A 17,657-nucleotide genomic window follows, 5' to 3' on the forward strand; every position below is an offset into this window, starting at 1 on the left:
ATGGTGGGCGGTGAATGGTGTTGATTATCTGCAGTTCCTCTAATCTGTTGCTCCACAATTAGGGATGACTAGCGCAGAGTGTTTTATTGTACGAAAATTCACGAAACAAATATTTATATTCACTATCCACTGCTATAGTAAGTTCTCTGAGTTTTGATTTCAGATCTCTGCAGTGTCAAAGACTCCGCGTGCACAAAAATCTGGTTGTCGCTCTTCTAATTCATTCGATATTACTTCTTATAATTTCTGCACCAGTGGTTCTGAAAGATGGAACGTCATCCTTTGGACAGATTGTGAGTGTGCTTTCATTAAATAAATATTTTTGTCTTGTCGCAACAGTTTTATGTTTTTAAAACACTATCAACATTAGATGATACTGAATATATTTTTTGTTTTAATATATTATAATAAAACAATGCTGTTTTTCTGTTTTAATATATTATAATAGAACAACATTGTTTTTATGTTTTAGTATATTATAATAGAATAACGTTGTTTTGTGTTTTAATATATTAGAATAAAACAACGTGGTTCCTATGTCTTAATATATTATAATAGAATAATGTTGTTTTTGTCTTTAGAAAAATAATTATGTTAGGTTTTTGGTTTTTCTTTTACGTAGGACTGGCTATGTAAAATGGTCCTTTCCTTGAAGATGTACGCTGCTATGGCTAGCATAAACTGGATGTTTATTGAAGGATTTCTTCTACACAGTCGGATCACGACTTCCGTTTTCCAACACGATGTTCCTTTCAAGGTTTATTATATCATTGGCTGGGGTGAGCTGTCTTTGTTGTTTTTACGAAGTCGCGTAGAGCAAATCATACAATTGTTTACCCCTCTAGTGGGGACAAAAGAAATTCGAAAATTATAATTGCTGGTTGTTTTTTTTTAAATATACAACAAATTTTTTACTGATGAAACTTTTAGTCAAACCTTCGAAATGTATTTGTTAATAATTTATTATTTGTTATCATCTCAATACATCTTGACTTTCGTGCAACCGTTTAATATCATAACCATAAACAAAATAAAACTTGGCTACCGAAAAACAGTTTAACATCACAAACACAAAGAAACAAAACTTGGCTACCGAAAAACAGTTTAACATCACAAACACAAAGAAACAAAACTTGGCTACCGAAAAACAGTTTAACATAACAAACACAAAGAAACAAAACTTGGCTACCGAAAAACAGTTTAACATCACAAACACAAAGAAACAAAACTTGGCTACCGAAAAACAGTTTAACATCACAAACACAAATAAACAAAACTTGGCCACCGAAAAACAGTTTAACATCACAAACACAAAGAAACAAAACTTGGCTACCGAGAAACAGTTTAACATCACAAACACAAAGAAACAAAACATGGCTACCGAGAAACAGTTTAACATCACAAACACAAAGAAACAAAACATGGCTACCGAGAAACAGTTTAACATCAAAAACACAAAGAAACAAAACTTGGCTACCGAAAAACAGTTTAACATCACAAACACAAAGAAACAAAACTTAGCTACCGAGAAACAGTTTAACATCACAAACACAAAGAAACAAAACTTGGCTACCGAGAAACAGTTACATATCAAAATTACAATCAAATTGAAAAAATTTTACAAAGTGTACAAACATTACTTTCGTTATACAGATGGAAACCAAATTTAGATTACTAATTTAGTGCAGAGAAGCACCTGATAACTATTCCGAGTAAATCAACCTACTTATAAAATATTGTATTTATCCACTTAACCCTTTGTTACGAAATATGACTCGTAGAAGATAAAAAGAAGGTTATAATATTTTACTATATATGCAAAAATTATACAATAAAAACTTTATAATTGTTGTTCAATATAATATTTGCATATATCACTATTATTCACTCACTAAGTAGTCAAAAATATTTCATTAGGTTTCGATGCGTGATACAAAACAAGTTTATAACTTAAATTTACGTAAAAATATTTTGAAAGTAAAAAACAACAACAAAAAAACCAATCCACACAACAGTGTCTCCTTATTCAAAACATTAATTGTTGGTATTAGATATAGATTATATTTTACTAAATTACTTGTGGGTTTTATAAGTGTTTTTGACTGTACGTGATATTAGTACTATATCGATAATTGTTCTCGTTATTTGTTACTCATATATGGACAGTTAAATAGATTGTGATCTTATATTTGTAGCTTTAAGCAAAAATTAAAACCCTAGAACAATGAGGAAACCAAATATATATATATAAAGAATGTATGCTTATAAATATATATATGTATTGTTTCATAAAATGCCAATATATTGTAATAAAACATTTTCCAGGTGCACCCACAACTTTTATAATTAGCTGGAGTGTCGTAATGTCACGTGACCTTAACACGGTTTGCTGGGAAGGTTATGGCAGTTCGACGTACGTTTGGATATTGACAGGTCCAATGCTTCTAGTACTTTCGGTACATCTTTCTTGAATATTAACTGAAATGTTTTGTTAAGTTGAATGCACTGCGAAGGTGAGAACGTTTATAATCACAAGTTATGTTTGCTTAATAAGATAGTTTGTATTTGAAAATTACTGTAAAAAAAAACTACGGGTAACCTCCTTCGCACCGAATACATCGCCTGAAACCTTGGTAGAAGTAATTCACCAAACTGATGGTATAAATAAATGTTTAAATATATGTAAGAAGATGGAACAAATATTTATTTATGCTATTTAGACACCAAGCCTTTCTTTTTTCACATATAGCTTGGAAGAAGAATGAAAAATCATATTTCGACAAGTATTTAAATAATGTATTTCTGAGTTAGTGTTATATGACGTCTGTTTGTTTGTTTTGAATTTCGAGCAGAATTACACAAGGGCTATCTGCGCTAGCCTTCCCTAATTTTGCAGTGTAAGACTAGGAGGAAGGCAGCTAATCATCAACACCCACCGCCAACTCTTGAGCTACTCTTTTACTAACGAATAGTCGGATTGACCGTCACATAATAACGACCCCAGAGTGATTTCACTCTGTACTACTTTAAAGCTTCATTATTGTAAATCTAAGGCCAAGAAGAGAAAAATACGTGTTTTTGTCCCCGCCTAGTTCCCATTCTTTTTTATTGCAGCCGCCTACTCCCAACATTTTTTGGGGATTTTTGTTTCTCTTTTTATGAATTCTTGTTTTCCGATTATGCAAAGAAGCGAAGGAGACTTCTGAATGACACACGAGAAAAAAGGTTGCAAACATTCTTTCATAGAGGTCTTTAAAAAAAGGCTTCACTACTTCCTTTTCTTTTTTTGAATACTGCATGTTCATATTTTTTTAAACTTGGCCTAAACTATACCGTTAAATGCCAAATTTGCTGGTATGTTAAGTAAGTCATGTTTCGTGAGTTGTTTTTATTTTATGACAATTCGTACACGTCTCCTCAGCTTCCCATCACATCAAACATGCTCGCCCTTTCAGCCGTGGGGGGTTATAATGTGTCGCTCAATTCCACTATTCGTTGATAAAAGAGTCGCCCAAGAGTTGGCGGTGGGTAGTGATGATTAGTTGCCTTTCCCCTAGTCTTACACTGCTCAGTTGGGAACGGCTAGCACAGATAACCCTCGTGTAACTTTGTGCGAAATTCAAATCAAACCAAACCAATCTCCTCAGCTAGCATGTACCAAATATTCCATTATATGAAACTGCCATATTAATGATAAAATTACTTGTTTGATTACAAGTTTCTCGGCATTAGTTATTATTTAATTTGATATTTAACATGTTCCGTGTGTTTCAACAGATTAATTTGTATGTAAAATTATTTAGTTGAAGTTTACGACATACTCTTCATGACGTCTTCCATAAACTTTTTTTTTTCAGATCAATACCATTTTTTTAGTGAACATTATTCGAATCTTGGTCACCAAACTGCGAGCCAGTGTCTCCGTTGAAACAGCACAAGTCAGGTATAACCAACTTCGAAATTAAAGATTAGTACCTAATATTCGAACTTTCTATTTATTTTAAACCTGAAAACTGTATTAAAATATTTGGAATTCTACTTCACATATAAATAATTTTGCGTTCTCTGCTATATTAAGAATAATTATACTTAAACATTATTTTTTTTATGAATAATGTTATCCCAAAAACAAAAATAATTTTCTACTTTTATGATTAGAATTTATTTAGTAGAAGACGCATAGATGGGGTCGATAGAGTTCTCAGCGATGTGTAAAAATGTAGACTAAATAAAGTAGTTTGAGAAACTTTAAACCAGTGTTTCTCAATCACCGGTTACGAACCGCAAAATGCGAGTTCCAACCATCTTGGCAGTTCGTGGACTTTTACGATAACAAACATTGATAGAATAAATGTTTAAATATCGTAGTGGTGTTTCGTTTGACTAAGACTTTTGTATCATGAATCGCGACAGGTATCAAAAAGGTTGAGAAATACTGACTTAGACCAACTATCTTAGTTTATTATTCAAAAGTCAGTGTTATCTTATTTGCTATATTATTATAATCTTAACCATTGTTTACAGTATATTCCAGAAATAATTTATTTCTCAGTCAAAATTCACAGCACGCTTTACTTTTGCCGTAAATAAACTGCACAGTAGTTCTAACTTTGACAGCAGTAAATAAACGTAGACCATTGTCTGAAAGCGAATATAGAATGAATTGCATTTGTAGTTACTGTAAAAGTTTAAAACTTTTGTTTCTTGATAACCACTTTACAGTTACTAATTATCAGGTTATAATAATTTGTGGTTTACGAATTAGGCCAACAGCAGATCAAATCGACTCGCCGTGTAGGTATACCAGCACCACGAAGATTAGGGTAGCAATTAATTAATGAAATTTTACATGCCGTAATTGTAGTTAGGTGGTGCTAGGTTCTACCTGGCCTGAGAGGAGGTGAAAGGGGATGCGACAACACTTCATCAACAACCTTATTTCAAAGTACATTTTTTACATATATTTTTGCCCATCGTATTTTGCATGAAACAATTAGCTCTACCTATCTTTGAAAAAATTTACACTCCAATTCGTTGCATCTTGGCACACTACAATAGGAGTGTGGCATTTTTCTAGTATTCTATATTTTTCATACTGGGTGACTTGGTTGTAATTGTTTGAAAGAGGATACTGATTGTAATCTTCGTGAGGACTCTGTCCATGTTTCAAACCAGGGAGGGTTAAGTTCAGTGTTGACTTCTTCCCACTCAGGAATTGTTATTTCGTTTGCACTGTTATTGAATCCTGGATAATACCTTGTCATTTGTTGTATTACTCAAAATATGTTAAATTCTGTCCATCGTCTGGTGTTTCAATTATCAAACCTATTTCGTGTCATGCTCAATTCATAGGGTAATATTAACTTTTGTATTTTCACTACTTTCACTTATGTTTGACCGTACTGTTAGTTCGTGTTCATAATACAGTTCCACTTTGCCGTCACACACGCTCACACACACACACACTTAATTCTATTTTTTAATATACAAAATCCTTTTAAAATAGAGCTACGTTTCTGTCTACCGTTCAGTTAGCGTAGCACTGTTAGGCCTGTGACTGTACGTTTCCTAGCACTTTTAGGCCTGCATGTTTCTTATTAATGATGTTTAGAGAGGAAAAGTACTTAACGCTTGGTTCATCATGTATTACCTAACTCTATAGTTTGCTCAGCACTTTATTTTTATTATAATATTGAAGCGAGTTCTGCAAGGTCTTTCTGATAGTATTGACACGTTTAATTAGTTGTGTAGAAATACTGAGTTTTTTTGCTGCTATTGTTATTTGTTATCGGTGTTTAAGTCTGAAAGACCTGGGAGGGTCAGATACATCTGGCCATTCTTCCCCTCTGGTAACTGAGGAATATTAATGTAATTACAACATGAGGGTCAGAATATCCCACACTTACTTTGAACCCTTTCAGGGCAATGCCCATATATGTAATTACTGTAATAGCGGAGATAGTCGGTCGGGCATGGCCAGGTGGTTAAGCCACTTGACTCGTAATCCGAGGGTCGCGGGTTCGAATTCCCGTCATACCAAATATGCTCGCCCAAGAGTTGGCGGTGGGTGGTGATGACTAGCTGCCTTCCCTCTAGTCTTACACTACTAAATTAGGGAAGGCTAAAGCAGATATCTCTCGTGCAGCTTTGCACAAAATTCAAAACAAACCAATTACTGTAACAGTATTGTGAATAAACACATTTTCTCTTCATTCATAGCTGTAAAATTTTACACAGTTTGACATATATCACATTTTCATTAGTTTTAAAATTACTCATGAGTATTTCACAAAATACCTTATTAATGCTGTCGTAGCAGTATAACACTAATGAGAGTTTTTTAGTCTAGGGTATGCTGGACGTATTAGACACTTATTTTTTAATGTAAATATTAATTGGTGAGAGGTATATAGGAATGTTTTCATAATGTATACAGTCGCGGACTGATTTACATCGTAGGTCATTCTTGTGATAATTTCGCGCGAAATAATTTAGCGAATTATGTCTATCGGAGAGTATTTGTGTGCATACTAGTGCATATATTTAGGTGAAGTGGATCTGGGTATTTTGTATGTTAAAATTAATAATGAATGTTGAACTGTTCGTAGTTTATGGATGTATTTTAGTGTTATCATTAATTCATGCTACGATAAGTCTGGCGATCGCGTGCCAACACAGGCGCCAATTTTCAGGCCAGGTTGGTTCTGCCGCCTAACGAATAACGTTATTATGACGTAATTTTTTGAAGTTCTTTATTGTTGAGCTAATTAGTTTAGTGCTGGGCGACTTGCGTAAAGCGTGGAGTGAACCTGTGATAGATCTCTGGATTCCGGAGTTAGGGAACTTGATTCGAATCCATGGAATCTCGTAAAATATTTCCGTTACTTTAAATTGAAGTTGCGTTATGGAAGCAATAATCAATCTCTTAACGTAGGTGATTGGTAGTAGGATGTGTTAGGTCAGTAGCAAAAAAAAAAAAAAAAAAAATGAACGACGGCGTTAGTTAGTCTGAGTAGTTTTACCATACGTAAAGAATACAGATTACTGCCAAAATGGCCTGATATTATTATGAATTAAATCTGATCCACAGTGTGTCTAATTCTGAAACCTAACAAATGTCTATATCAATATATATATATATAAATAATGAGAGTGCTTTTATAATAACTCCCATTTAAAATCTATATTTTCAATTTCCTTTGACATATCAACCTGTGAATTATAAACAGCGCCCTCTCGCCAAATAAAGTAGAAATGGTGTAAGTTGTAACATCGAATGTAAACATAATTTTGGCGTGTCAAATATAATAAGAAATATCCTTTATTTAATTATCTTTAATATTTCTAGTACTGCTTCGTAAGTCAAAACACGAACGGATTTTTTTGTTATTTTGTTTAACAAATCCAATTTACATTATAAATTTGCTTAAGGAATAAAACTATGAGAACTAGTATAGATTATTTCTAAAGCAGTTATGTTTTTTTTTCCCCCAACATATCTATAGGAAATCTATAAAAGCTACAGTACTTTTATTTCCACTACTCGGGATAACACATCTACTCTTCTGCATCAACCCAAGAGGTAGACTGGAACGTGCTTACATGCTTACCAACGCAGTAATGCAGTCCTCTCAGGTTGTTATGGTGATCGAATTACTTGAGGGAAATTAGAATGCTTGATTAAATTACGATTTACGGATTTTTTTGTTGTTGTTGCGTTATAATTACACAGAAATATTAATGCTGTTTTTTCTAGAGTTTATATATTACAGGCTTGTTCGATCTACTATGTCGTAATATTACATTCTCTAGAGTTTATATATTACAGGCTTGTTCGATCTACTATCTCGTAATATTACTTTTTTTTAAAGTTGTAATCAAGAAAACAGATTTTTTTAGGCTACTACTTATGAGTGTACTTTTTCTCTCAATTTTTCAATGAACTGTTACTTTATAAAACAGGATAAAAATACACTTTTCTGTTTTATGCTAATACAGTTGGAACTGTTGTATTTATTTTTGAACAACTTGATAAATTGGTTGAAGGAAATTGTGCAAACATCTGGTAAAATTAATATTGTTATAGTTTTTTCATCATTTCTCAAATAAAAAGGTTTCAGTGAATAATGTCAACTTTTCTGATTCAAAGTTTAACAGTTTTTTTTTTTTTTTAACAGCTTGAAAGAATCAAGTGTTTGTATATAGGTTTGAATGAATCCACTGGTTCTGAATGAGCTTGAAAGAATGAAGTGTTTGAATATAAGCTTGAATGAGTCCACTAATTATATGTAAAAAATTCTAGTAAATAATGTACATTTTTATATAAATAAATGCACTCATACAGTGAGTGATATTTTAAAAGAACTTGGGTTTGTTTTTTAAACATTTAAATGTTTTTCTCATCTTACTTCATGAACCTATAGATTCCTGTTCCTATACACTGGTTATAGAGAGACTAATTCCATTTATTATATTTCTAGGGCCTCTTCTTGGCTGTACTTTACTGTTTCACAAACTCAGAGGTATGTAGCCTTGAATTTTAATGACAATCAAAGGTTTTATTAGCTACTGTTATAAATATGTGTTAAGCTGTTTGGTGAATAAAAGACAAACTAGTTCACAATTTTCTTTTAGTAAGTTAGATGAACATTAAAGATTTCTTGGCTGTAGAGTGGATAAGAAACAATGTGAAACTAAACAGAGATTCAAGAAGTTCACATTTTTTAATCAGTAAGTTAGGTGAAATTTATAGATTTCTTTGCTGTAGAGTGAATATGAAACAATATGAAACTAAACAGAGATTCAAGAAGTTCACATTTTTAATCAGTAAGTTAGGTGAAATTTAAAGATTTCTTTGCTGTAGAGTGAATATGAAACAATATGAAACTAAACAGAGATTCAAGAAGTTCACATTTTTTAATCAGTAAGTTAGGTGAAATTTAAAGATTTCTTTGCTGTAGAGTGAATATGAAACAATATGAAACTAAACAGAAATTCAAGAAGTTCACATTTTTTAATCAGTAAGTTAGGTGAAATTTATAGATTTCTTTGCTGTAGAGTGAATATGAAACAATATGAAACTAAACAGAGATTCAAGAAGTTCACATTTTTTAATCAGTAAGTTAGGTGAAATTTAAAGATTTCTTTGCTGTAGAGTGAATATGAAACAATATGAAACTAAACAGAAATTCAAGAAGTTCACATTTTTTAATCAGTAAGTTAGGTGAAATTTAAAGATTTCTTTGCTGTAGAGTGAATATGAAACAATATGAAACTAAACAGAGATTCAAGAAGTTCACATTTTTTAATCAGTAAGTTAGGTGAAATTTAAAGATTTCTTTGCTGTAGAGTGAATATGAAACAATATGAAACTAAACAGAAATTCAAGAAGTTCACATTTTGTAATCAGTAAGTTAGGTGAAATTTATAGATTTCTTTGCTGTAGAGTGAATATGAAACAATATGAAACTAAACAGAAATTCAAGAAGTTCACATTTTTTAATCAGTAAGTTAGGTGAAATTTAAAGATTTCTTTGCTGTAGAGTGAATATGAAACAATATGAAACTAAACAGAAATTCAAGAAGTTCACATTTTTTAATCAGTAAGTTAGGTGAAATTTAAAGATTTCTTTGCTGTAGAGTGAATATGAAACAATATGAAACTAAACAGAAATTCAAGAAGTTCACATTTTTTAATCAGTAAGTTAGGTGAAATTTAAAGATTTCTTTGCTGTAGAGTGAATATGAAACAATATGAAACTAAAGAGATTCAAGAAGTTCACATTTTTTAATCAGTAAGTTAGGTGAAATTTAAAGATTTCTTTGCTGTAGAGTGAATATGAAACAATATGAAACTAAACAGAAATTCAAGAAGTTCACATTTTTTAATCAGTAAGTTGGGTGAAATTTAAAGATTTCTTTGCTGTAGAGTGAATATGAAACAATATGAAACTAAACAGAAATTCAAGAAGTTCACATTTTGTAATCAGTAAGTTAGGTGAAATTTAAAGATTTCTTTGCTGTAGAGTGAATATGAAACAATATGAAACTAAACAGAGATTCAAGAAGTTCACATTTTTTAATCAGTAAGTTAGGTGAAATTTAAAGATTTCTTTGCTGTAGAGTGAATATGAAACAATATGAAACTAAACAGAAATTCAAGAAGTTCACATTTTGTAATCAGTAAGTTAGGTGAAATTTAAAGATTTCTTTGCTGTAGAGTGAATATGAAACAATATGAAACTAAACAGAAATTCAAGAAGTTCACATTTTTTAATCAGTAAGTTAGGTGAAATTTAAAGATTTCTTTGCTGTAGAGTGAATATGAAACAATATGAAACTAAACAGGGATTCAAGAAGTTCACATTTTTTAATCAGTAAGTTAGGTGAAATTTAAAGATTTCTTTGCTGTAGAGTGAATATGAAACAATATGAAACTAAACAGAAATTCAAGAAGTTCACATTTTTTAATCAGTAAGTTAGGTGAAATTTAAAGATTTCTTTGCTGTAGAGTGAATATGAAACAATATGAAACTAAAGAGATTCAAGAAGTTCACATTTTTTAATCAGTAAGTTAGGTGAAATTTAAAGATTTCTTTGTTGTAGAGTGAATATGAAACAATATGAAACTAAACAGAGATTCAAGAAGTTCACATTTTTTAATCAGTAAGTTAGATGAAATTTAAAGATTTCTTTGCTGTAGAGTGAATATGAAACAATGTGAAACTAAACAGAGATTCAAGAAGTTCACATTTTTTAATCAGTAAGTTAGGTGAAATTTAAAGATTTCTTTGCTGTAGAGTGAATAAGAAACAATGTGAAACTAAAGAGAGGTTCAAGAAGTTCACATTTTGTAATCAGTAAGTTAGGTGAAATTTATAGATTTCTTTGCTGTAGAGTGAATATGAAACAATATGAAACTAAACAGAGATTCAAGAAGTTGACATTTTTGAATCAGTAAGTTAGGTGAAATTTAAAGATTTCTTTGCTGTAGAGTGAATATGAAACAATATGAAACTAAACAGAAATTCAAGAAGTTCACATTTTTTAATCAGTAAGCTAGGTGAAATTTAAAGATTTCTTTGCTGTAGTGTGAATATGAAACAATATGAAACTAAACAGAAATTCAAGAAGTTCACATTTTTTAATCAGTAAGTTAGGTGAAATTTAAAGATTTCTTTGCTGTAGAGTGAATATGAAACTAAACAGAGATTCAAGAAGTTCACATTTTTTAATCAGTAAGTTAGATGAAATTTAAAGATTTCTTTGCTGTAGAGTGAATATGAAACAATGTGAAACTAAACAGAGATTCAAGAAGTTCACATTTTTTAATCAGTAAGTTAGGTGAAATTTAAAGATTTCTTTGCTGTAGTGTGAATATGAAACAATATGAAACTAAACAGAAATTCAAGAAGTTCACATTTTTTAATCAGTAAGTTAGGTGAAATTTAAAAATTTCTTTGCTGTAGAGTGAATATGAAACAATATGAAACTAAACAGAAATTCAAGAAGTTCACATTTTTTAATCAGTAAGTTAGGTGAAATTTAAAGATTTCTTTGTTGTAGAGTGAATATGAAACTAAACAGAGATTCAAGAAGTTCACATTTTTTAATCAGTAAGTTAGATGAAATTTAAAGATTTCTTTGCTGTAGAGTGAATATGAAACAATGTGAAACTAAACAGAGATTCAAGAAGTTCACATTTTTTAATCAGTAAGTTAGGTGAAATTTAAAGATTTCTTTGCTGTAGAGTGAATATAAAACAATGTGAAACTAAAGAGAGGTTCAAGAAGTTCACATTTTGTAATCAGTAAGTTAGGTGAAATTTAAAGATTTCTTTGCTGTAGAGTGAATATGAAACAATATGAAACTAAACAGAAATTCAAGAAGTTCACATTTTTTAATCAGTAAGCTAGGTGAAATTTAAAGATTTCTTTGCTGTAGAGTGAATATGAAACAATATGAAACTAAACAGAAATTCAAGAAGTTCACATTTTTTAATCAGTAAGTTAGGTGAAATTTAAAGATTTCTTTGCTGTAGAGTGAATATGAAACAATGTGAAACTAAACAGAGATTCAAGAAGTTCACATTTTTTAATCAGTAAGTTAGGTGAAATTTAAAGATTTCTTTGCTGTAGAGTGAATATGAAACAATATGAAACTAAAGAGAAATTCAAGAAGTTCACATTTTTTAATCAGTAAGTTAGGTGAAATTTAAAGATTTCTTTGCTGTAGAGTGAATATGAAACAATATGAAACTAAAGAGATTCAAGAAGTTCACATTTTTTAATCAGTAAGTTAGGTGAAATTTAAAGATTTCTTTGTTGTAGAGTGAATATGAAACAATATGAAACTAAACAGAGATTCAAGAAGTTCACATTTTTTAATCAGTAAGTTAGATGAAATTTAAAGATTTCTTTGCTGTAGTGTGAATATGAAACAATATGAAACTAAACAGAAATTCAAGAAGTTCACATTTTTTAATCAGTAAGTTAGGTGAAATTTAAAAATTTCTTTGCTGTAGAGTGAATATGAAACAATATGAAACTAAAGAGATTCAAGAAGTTCACATTTTTTAATCAGTAAGTTAGGTGAAATTTAAAGATTTCTTTGTTGTAGAGTGAATATGAAACTAAACAGAGATTCAAGAAGTTCACATTTTTTAATCAGTAAGTTAGATGAAATTTAAAGATTTCTTTGCTGTAGAGTGAATATGAAACAATGTGAAACTAAACAGAGATTCAAGAAGTTCACATTTTTTAATCAGTAAGTTAGGTGAAATTTAAAGATTTCTTTGCTGTAGAGTGAATATAAAACAATGTGAAACTAAAGAGAGGTTCAAGAAGTTCACATTTTGTAATCAGTAAGTTAGGTGAAATTTAAAGATTTCTTTGCTGTAGAGTGAATATGAAACAATATGAAACTAAACAGAAATTCAAGAAGTTCACATTTTTTAATCAGTAAGCTAGGTGAAATTTAAAGATTTCTTTGCTGTAGAGTGAATATGAAACAATATGAAATTAAACAGAAATTCAAGAAGTTCACATTTTTTAATCAGTAAGTTAGGTGAAATTTATAGATTTCTTTGCTGTAGAGTGAATATGAAACAATATGAAACTAAACAGAAATTCAAGAAGTTCACATTTTTTAATCAGTAAGTTAGGTGAAATTTATAGATTTCTTTGCTGTAGAGTGAATATGAAACAATATGAAACTAAACAGAGATTCAAGAAGTTCACATTTTTTAATCAGTAATTTAGGTGAAATTTAAAGATTTCTTTGCTGTAGAGTGAATATGAAACAATATGAAACTAAACAGAAATTCAAGAAGTTCACATTTTTTAATCAGTAAGTTAGGTGAAATTTAAAGATTTCTTTGCTGTAGAGTGAATATGAAACAATATGAAACTAAACAGGGATTCAAGAAGTTCACATTTTTTAATCAGTAAGTTAGGTGAAATTTAAAGATTTCTTTGCTGTAGAGTGAATATGAAACAATATGAAACTAAACAGAAATTCAAGAAGTTCACATTTTTTAATCAGTAAGTTAGGTGAAATTTAAAGATTTCTTTGCTGTAGAGTGAATATGAAACAATATGAAACTAAAGAGATTCAAGAAGTTCACATTTTTTAATCAGTAAGTTAGGTGAAATTTAAAGATTTCTTTGCTGTAGAGTGAATATGAAACAATATGAAACTAAACAGAGATTCAAGAAGTTCACATTTTTTAATCAGTAAGTTAGGTGAAATTTAAAGATTTCTTTGCTGTAGAGTGAATAAGAAACAATGTGAAACTAAAGAGAGGTTCAAGAAGTTCACATTTTAGTTTTAGTAATCTAGATGAATATTAAAGATTACTTGGCTGTAAAGTGAATATCAAACAATGTGAAACTAAAGAGAGGTTCAAGAAGTTCACATTTTTGTTTTAGTAATCTAGATGAATATTAAAGATTACTTGGCTGTAAAGTGAATATCAAACAATGTGAAACTAAAGAGAGGTTCAAGAAGTTCACATTTTTGTTTTAGTAAGATTAATGCTAAATATTTCTTGGTTGTAGAGTGGGTATTAAACAATCAGAATTTAGACAGAGACTCAAGATGAAGTTATTTTTTTTAATAAGTAAGATGAATACTAAAGATTTCTTGACTTTAGTGTAACAATATAAAACTAAGCTAGCCTCGTTACTTTCGATATAAAAAATTACCATTGTACTTATAGCGCAAAATAATTCACAATTAAAGTTAGACTGCGTAAAATATTCGCAACCTAGGTGTTAAAATTTGAGAATTATTTTATAATTTATATTCCTAAAACAACAAAAATAACACCAAACCTTGGTTCATGTTCATGTACGCAACGAAATTTTATGTTGAAATTAGGCATAACAGAAATGTTTGTAACCTGGGTTGCCATTGGATGATATATCTAATGTTTTACAGGTGCAGGCGGCTCTACGTAATGCTTATCAGCGAGCAGTTCTGAGAAGAAACCCCAGGAAGAAATCGACAAGACGGGAAGGTATGTCTAATAAAATTTCGAGTTGTCAGGGAAAGAAAATATCATGTCAGTTGTATCCCAGAATTCAACTGTATAAACGAATCATTTTGCTATTACAGAGCATTTCGGGACTTGGGGATGCTTTTCTGAAAAAAGAAAAGGTGGAACAAAACCAACGGCAGGTTTTGCATTTCTGAAAGATCACAACCAACAGGATGTCCTATAAAACGACCGGCTCCTTTTTCCATTTCGTGCACCTCTCTACACACACACACAAAACAACATATTCTTCTTGTCTCCTGTATAAATGCTTATAATTCTTGACACTATAAAGTCTTTAAACTTGAAATAATGAATGTTTTGTTCAAACTTTCGATTGTTCTTTCCTGTTGATAATTTTTTGCTGTTTTTTTTTTCTGCAAAATTTAATAAATATATAAATAAATATATCTCCTTATGAAATAAATAAGGTTATAAAACTCGAATCTTATTTAGTACTTGCTGTATAAACGCCTTCTATTCTTAATCACTGTTATAAAAGCTATGAAACAAGTTACACAGAAGTTTCTTTGACAACTGAGTTTCGAAAATATAAACAATTGTTAGATTGGCTCGTTTTGTTTAGTTAAATTTCTGCCTAATCTGTAATACATATTTAGCTTTAATGAAATCTACTTGATGTATAGGAATGCATTCTTTCACCTAGATAAGGCAAATAGTAAGACACCTAGAACTACATAAGTGTATGTCATTTACCTAAAGTTTACCTTAGATGATGGACGTTTATTTCTGCCGGACGAAATCTTCCATTGGTTCTTACACTAACCATAGATTTAAATAATACCTTGTCATAAATTAGTGTACGTACAGACTTCTCGAGAGTTCTGTGTTATATTTTATTACAAATATGTGTTGTGTTTTTGTAGAACTTCAGAATAGATGTGTGAATAAATGTGATTTTTAATGAAATCACTTAATACTGTAAATATTAGATTCTAGAGAACCTGACTTCACCTGTGAAAGTGAATAAAGTACCATAGAGAATCTGACTTCACCTGTGAAAGTGATTATATGGTTCTAGAAAGCCTGACTTCACCTGTTAAAGTATATACAGGGCCCTCTATAACCTAGCTTCACTTGATTAAGGGAATTAAGGACCCTAGAGGACGTGATTTCAACTGTTAAAGTGAATACACTACCTTAGAGAATCTGACTTCACCTGTTACAGTGAATAAAGGACCCTAAAAACCTGACTTCACCTGTTCAAGTGAATAAAGGATCCTAGAGAACCTGACATCACCTGTTAAAAGTAAATAAAGAACCATAGAGAACTGTGCTTTTCCTGGTAAAGTGAATATATGGTTCTAGAGAACCTGACTTTACCTGTTAAAATAGCTGAAGATCTTAGAGAATATGACATAACCTGTTAAATTATGTCTCCATCTAAAAGGAACCATTAAGTAGCTTCCATTAATATTTAGTATTATGCGTATGATATTGTAAGTAATGTCTTATGTTGCGTTTTTTAAATAAAATCAAAGTCTATACGATGACATAAAATAAACATATAAGTCGTCGTATGTTACTGAATATTTTTGAGGCTAGATAATGTCTTTATTTTCATTTTAGGATTGATACTCGTGTCATTTTATTATACATTCTTATTCCGTAATTAATGTTGAACAAATTTGTTAATATAGGTGTAGAATTATCCATCCCAGTCAACCTTAAAGAAGATTTCAAAATGATCCATCTCTGGCTTCACTTCGTCACTGGGGGTCCGGCATGGCCTGGCGGTTAAGGCACTCAACTCGTAATCCGAGGGTCGCGGATTCGAATCCCCGTCGCACCAAACATGCTCGCCCTTTCAGTCGTAGAGGCGTTGCAATATGACGGTCAATCCCAGTATTCAATGGTAAAATAGTAGCCCAAGAGTCGGCGGTGGGTGGTGATGACTAGCTACCTTTCCTCTAGTCTTACACTGCTAAATTAGGGACTGCTAGCGCAAAATTCAAAAGAAACAAACATTTCGCCTGAGAGCTCAGTTTGTAACTTTCGTTGACATTTGATGCCTCGCTGATTGAGGTGAAATTATATAACCCTGGGACAATGTAAGATTTACTAGTACTAGAAATTATTCTAAATGCCACTCCAATTATCCTGCGTTTGCTTTGTTTAATGTCAGATAAAACTTTCATTTCTATTCACTAAAGAAAACAACGAGAACAAAGATGTGTTTGTAAGATATTTATAGGCTATGTCACGTGCCACAGTTAACAACCCTAAGTTGCCATGATCTGCAAAGCCCCCATCTTGCTCACTAACGTTACCTTAATACTTTTCTTGTTTCTGTTTTTCTCATAATTAATCGATGCTGATGTGCAACTGCTAAGTAGTTCACGAAACTCGCGAATATTTTGTGAAAAATTCATAATCCTCATGTGTAATCTACTAATAACCTACGACGTTGATGTCCATCTGTTGATCTACTGAAGGTGTTTGTGGGTGGCATGGTCGAAACGTTGTTACAAAGTTAAAAAAAAACAAATAATCCACTCAGAATTCCATGTCTCTGGAGCTTTATTTAAAGTACACAGTAGATTTCCTTTCTCCTTACATAATGCCCTATCGACTTTTGTCATTACTTTGTACCATGAGATAGTGAGGTTTCGATAGTTTGAGTTCCATACATTTAGATTAAACAATTTCGATCGATTTTTAAAATTATAACTGAGCTAAGCCCAATGAAGAATGAATGATTTATGTAGCTAATACAATCATATTAAGTAAGTTCCAATCCTTATAACTTTCTAAGGTTTATCGTCGTATTTTTCTGGGTTTGTGCATTATTATCGCAAACTTTTCATTTTACGCGTCCTTCGATGAACGATTCACATCTATATTACGTTCCCTAAATTGCATTTATACAAAGAATACTACTCATAAATAATGTATTTCAAGTTCTTTGTTTTACTGTCTTTATAGAATTTGAAATTATCTAGTTTTACCTCATATTAAGTTGCTGTTTGCATGAAGGTATTTATATTGGTGTCGCTTATATTTTTAGTTTAGCCATTTATAGAGATTTGTAATGTTGTTCACTCGGATAGAAGTTTGACGTAAAGTTGCGAGAGTGGCCTTACTTGTTGAAATTCCTTCA

The 17,657-nt window shown here is 31.0% G+C and overlaps 1 protein-coding gene across 2 annotated transcripts in view; it reads left to right on the top strand.

Moving 5' to 3' along the window:
• LOC143252560 (corticotropin-releasing factor receptor 1-like) overlaps positions 1-15,466 on the top strand; it is a 56,800-nt gene extending 41,334 nt beyond the window's left edge. For both annotated transcript variants that reach the window (XM_076504894.1, XM_076504895.1), the window contains exons 6-13: positions 164-293; positions 623-779; positions 2,326-2,456; positions 3,858-3,943; positions 7,506-7,635; positions 8,481-8,522; positions 14,440-14,518; positions 14,617-15,466. In XM_076504894.1, coding sequence (XP_076361009.1) covers positions 164-293; positions 623-779; positions 2,326-2,456; positions 3,858-3,943; positions 7,506-7,635; positions 8,481-8,522; positions 14,440-14,518; positions 14,617-14,723 — 862 coding nt within the window. In that variant the 3' untranslated portion in view covers positions 14,724-15,466. The remainder of the gene's footprint in view (positions 1-163; positions 294-622; positions 780-2,325; positions 2,457-3,857; positions 3,944-7,505; positions 7,636-8,480; positions 8,523-14,439; positions 14,519-14,616) is intronic.
• The last annotated feature ends 2,191 nt before the right edge of the window (positions 15,467-17,657 follow it).

This window comes from Tachypleus tridentatus, chromosome 6 (assembly GCF_004210375.1).
Source record: "Tachypleus tridentatus isolate NWPU-2018 chromosome 6, ASM421037v1, whole genome shotgun sequence".
Taxonomy (NCBI): domain Eukaryota; kingdom Metazoa; phylum Arthropoda; class Merostomata; order Xiphosura; family Limulidae; genus Tachypleus; species Tachypleus tridentatus.